Source organism: Pterocles gutturalis, unplaced genomic scaffold (assembly GCF_000699245.1).
Source record: "Pterocles gutturalis isolate BGI_N339 unplaced genomic scaffold, ASM69924v1 scaffold36207, whole genome shotgun sequence".
Classification (NCBI taxonomy): domain Eukaryota; kingdom Metazoa; phylum Chordata; class Aves; order Pterocliformes; family Pteroclidae; genus Pterocles; species Pterocles gutturalis.
In genome coordinates this window covers 92,731-97,642 of record NW_010114013.1, presented here as the reverse complement: position 1 = coordinate 97,642, position 4,912 = coordinate 92,731, and the positions used below count along the sequence as shown (strand labels likewise).

The 4,912-nt window shown below is 35.1% G+C and overlaps 1 protein-coding gene across 1 annotated transcript in view; it reads left to right on the top strand.

The window, feature by feature from the left end:
- The window catches only part of MYOF (myoferlin), a gene marked incomplete at its 5' end in the record, with an annotated part of 64,793 nt that overhangs the window by 9,988 nt on the left and 49,893 nt on the right, over positions 1-4,912 (top strand). Inside the window, 2 exon segments of the mRNA XM_010074714.1 lie at positions 2,624-2,732; positions 4,028-4,112. Of these exon segments, the coding sequence (XP_010073016.1) occupies positions 2,624-2,732; positions 4,028-4,112 (194 nt within the window).

The following is a 4,912-nucleotide window of genomic DNA, read 5'->3' as shown; positions in this document are numbered from 1 at the left end:
GGAAAGATTTTCTTTGCCTTTCTCTAGAATCAGATTTGGCTTACTGGTTTTGGGTAGTCTTGTTGGGCGTTTCCCTTCTGTGATGTCTCAAACTATTTATCTTTCTCTCTGTTATTCTCAAATGGGAAGGCATAGTCACAGTTAAAGGATTTGGGTAAAATAAACATATTTGGAATTGAAAATATTTATTGATTAATATTATATTTAAGGGAAAAGAGTGAAGAGAAGTTGGTTTCTTTCAGTATTCATCTGTGTAAATGAAATTAAAGCATTTGTTCCTTCTAACTGTAGGAATTGTTTACAATGTGCTTATATTATACTTGCCTTCAAAGCTATTAACATGTTAGAAGGCTATGTAATAAAGAGAAAAATGCATTAAGCTACCCAGTATTTTCCTCTCTTAACTGCTTTGGGATTTGCAGTCATTGTGGAATGACCTTTTTTGCTTTTCTTTGACTATTGAATAATCAGTGTCTATCTGCATGACGCTTTCCCTTTACATGGAAAAGTTTGGCCAGACGCAGAGGGAGATGTTCTCTTTGGTATTTAATGTCAGACATACTTGACTTCTATATAGCACCAATTTTTGGAATGTTGAAGCCACAGAAAAAAATAAAGCTTCTTTCTGTTTGGGAGAGACCATCTGCTGTTGTTTCCCGAGCTAAGTGTACATTACAGTTTGGTGTCAATATTTGCTATATCAAATCATAAGACATGTCAAATAATACTACATTTGGAGGGATAAATAAGACCACTGTGTGTGTATCTGATGTTCCAAATCTAGGTTTGTCTTGTGTGTTGAATGCAATTTTGATTGCATAACGGGAGAAATTGCTTCTGAAGCTCCCTAAAGTTGAGAAATGCGTGGTGTTTCAGCTAACGTCCAGCTCTGTGCAACAATTTGTAAAAAGTGAAACTGTACCTAGGGTTGATCTAATGCTCACTAAAATAATGAGGTGTATTTCCATAGTTTTTAAAAGGACACTGGATCAAGACTACAATACTGAATCCAGGTGCCTGTTCAGTAAAGGGAGGAAAGGCAGGTGTTAGAAATGGTCTCAGAGTTTTAGTTATGCTTGTCTTAAAGGTTAGACTGGCTTCACACATTTCCTGTGCAGCGTGGCCTGAGTTTAAACTGCTTTTCACATCTAGTCCATCCCCTGTGTGTGAGGAATATGTGAGGCATACATGGAATATTACTGTTCTCTGGCAATCTGGGAGACAGAAGTGAAAGGTCTGAGCAGTGAGTCAAAGCTATCAAAATGACAATGGGACTGGAGGAGTGTGGAGGAGTGAGATGAACTGGGAAAGCAGAGCTGACAGAGGAGGTAACAGCACCGAAGTAATTCTAACAGGTCATTCAAACAGAAGGTGTGGTTATTTTTTGTGCACAGCTAAACAAATGCTGTAATGTGCAATACCTGGAATGTATATTTGCAGGAAATTAATGTTTTATACTTACCTATCCTAACGTACTTTGCAAAAGTAAATTACGTTCTCATGGCATAGCACCAGAGAGTAGCTGTAATAATGCTCTTGCTCCATGTAAAAAAATGCCCTTTCAGCCTTAGTTTCTCCATGAAAATCTATTCAAAGGGACCTCAGTTAAGTTCTCTGCGTACAGATCTTTTTTCCACTTTGGCAGCAAAGGTGGTGTTTTGTTTGTAAAACATGTTCTTTGTAATATTTACAGAGCAAAATTATCTTGGGGGTTTTTCATTGGCAAAAATCTCAGTTATTCCAATAATCCACTTCAGTATAGGAGTAAACTGTTATTACATACTATGGGAACAAAATACTGTGCCAGATAGCGTGAGACCAATGCCGCACTGGTAGAAACTCTGCCTAAAAGAAGTTTCTCAGGTTAAATGTGCATGCAGGTTTCACTTTGTTGAAGAGGATGAGGGTGACAGATGCAGTCCCAAGTTAGGCAGAAGTAGCTCAGGAGAGTCACCCACATAATGTCAGATCTCCTGGGCAGCTTCTCTTGGTAGGTTTCTCTAGAGCCATATCGAAACATTCAGAGGATTTAGAGGAAAGCAGATGAACCTATTCCAAAATGCAGAGTATGGGCATGAAGATTTTGTGAAGCCTCTACAAAACACATTGATTGTGTTTGTTCTGTTTCATTGCTTTCATTACAGAGATGTGTGTTTGTCTTTTTGTGTCTCTTTCTGTGTGGTACAACAGCTGTCATATCTAGCTTTTATACATTGCTTCTCATCTGAGGGTTTGCAAACCTACACAGGGAAAGTATTACATCCTTTAGTTTACCAATGAGAATTCAGTGGCTGAAACAAGTGACAAGGCTGTTGAAAGTTATACAGAAGATTATTTTCAAAACTACACATACAACTTAGTTATATTTAGGTTTTTAACCTTTTTAGGTGAAAGGTGTGTCTTCTATAAAGAATGCCAGCACATTTAAGTCCAGTGAAACAGAAAATACAAATTAGCAGTACACAATCATTAGATAACATTTGCAATAATCTTTTATTGCATCTTGGGTTTTCATGTCATGGCTAGAATTATTTGGACAACTAACAGACACTAGCAAAAGACAAAAGTGAACTTCTGTTTGATGAATATTTGCTTTCTAATAATGATTTTTACTTCCTTTCAGATTAATTGGCAGTGCATCTATAGCACTTAAGGATCTTGTAGGTAACCAGAGCAGGTCTTTTCCCTTCAAACTCATACCTCTGCTAAATGAAAGGGGACAAGAAACTGGAGTGAGTGTTTTACATTTCCTTATTTTACTGTATTCTTGATCAAAATACTCCAGCAACAGAGCTAATAGTGAAACAAAAATATATTCAAGTTATTTTTACTTCATAAATTAAATGCTTGGAATTTTGTAGCAAAAGCTCCAGACAGAAGGAATTTATAACAGAATATAATTATGTCTATACCATCTGAGTTTGTTTAGTATCCTTTAAGTTAGATAAATTGTTTTCTTTGTATGTATTATGTATTTGTATATAAGTGTTATAAATATTATGGGCCACAGGGTATGCATGGAAATCAGCCTGATGTAGAAAAGCACATTTTTACGTACCAGGTGGAGTTCCCATACACACTTTTTTGCTGTATTCTTTCCAATATCCACATGTGTCATAGCACTAATTCTAGGAAGCACATAATAATGTACATGTTCACTGCTAGGTCAGTTCAGGAAGTTATACAAGAACTTGCTTAACTTGGTTTAGCACGTGTTTAAATTTAACAGAGTTATTAGCTGTTTATTAACTTAGTTATTAATTAAATAGTTTCTAGAACTGGAACCTTACTGTGTTTGTGCAGTCTAGCTGTTAAGACACTTTATATTGCATTCTAGTACACCTAATAATAAAAGACCTTAACGGTAATTTCAGTATCTCATCAGCTGTAGTTTAATATGGTTAGCTGGTCACAAGGTTGTGCTTTTTTTTGCTGACTCCTCACGTTACTGTGGCAACTAGGAGTCATAATGGTTTGTTTGGTAATCCAAAACCACAGTCAAGCACAAAAAAGACAATTCTATAATTAGAATGGAAAATGACATAGAGGTTTTCTTCCAGGATGGAGGTATGAACAAGCAATTAGAAGAGCCAGATAGGAAATTTTACTTATGATTCAAACTTTTTATGTTGTAGCATTATTTCTCACTGGCTTTGTTTTTCCATCTGCAAATTTAGGATGTCACCTAGACTGCAATGAATATTGTAGAACTAAATGAACATCTGTGGAACATCTTGTATACTTGTAATGTGACAGATTTTTCTAAATATAAACACAGTGATTGCATTTTTTAATTATTGTTTTAGAGTCTATTCCATTAGCTGCAAAGTGCGTAATCTTTATAGGTTTTATGTACATATAGCTTAATAACACTTTATTAATTTACTAATAGCTGAAATTTTATTATAAACCATGCCGTGACTATGAATAGTTAACTGTTCATGTCCAGTGTTAGAACAGCTTACTGCTTTAAATCGATTGTTATGAGTACTGTGTGCTGCATAAAACTCCATGTATTTCTCTATAGGCAACAATTGATTTGGTAGTAGGATATGAGCCACCAGCTGGACCTACAAATCCAAATGATCCAGGAGGGACCAATACACAAGAAGGTATTTCAGTCTTTTTCTCAGATCACTATTGTTCAATTATCAGGGAGATATTTAAGATATGGAAATAAAGTGATTCAACAGCATTTTTCATCAGAAAAAAATGTAACCAGAAGCAAGCATGTCAGGACTGCCAAATAGTGATTTTAAAGAAATCAAGGATGATTCAGAACTACAGCTAGGAAGAAAATTGGCATTTCCTGATATACAATGGTTTTTAGCCTCATTTTCTCCAGTGGAATCAAGTTACAAAAGAATGATGTAGCTTAAAAACTTTTCAAAATGGCTTTTGTTTAGAAAAGAAAAGGTTTTTAATGCTTTACAATACAGCAGCTATCTGCTGTAATGCTAGGGCTAATAAAAAAAAGCAGGGAAGTCACATTTAAGGTAAAATACATTCTATTACTTTTAATGTCGGGAAGCTTTGGGCGAAGATTTTCTTAAATCATTAAACTTTTTTTTTCCTGCAGAATAAGTAATTTTTGAAAGACACTGTTGAATCTTATATTAGGCTTGATGTTTGACTAGCATATGAAATCATGATCAGTAGGGAATACTTTTTGGGGTCTATATATAATTTTAACCAGGCTTTTGCTGAGATTGTTTTTGAGACCATCTGGTTTTCCAGACTCTTAAAAGAACTGTGAAGTAACAACAGGTTTTTACAGTTGACAGGCAAATAATTACCCTAATATCCAGGCTGTGTTTGTGCAGAAAGAAGTAAATGTAATAAATGTTATATATTTGAGGAGAAATTCCGTTTGGCCATTATCTGCTGATGGATAATAAAATAAGAAGCAAAA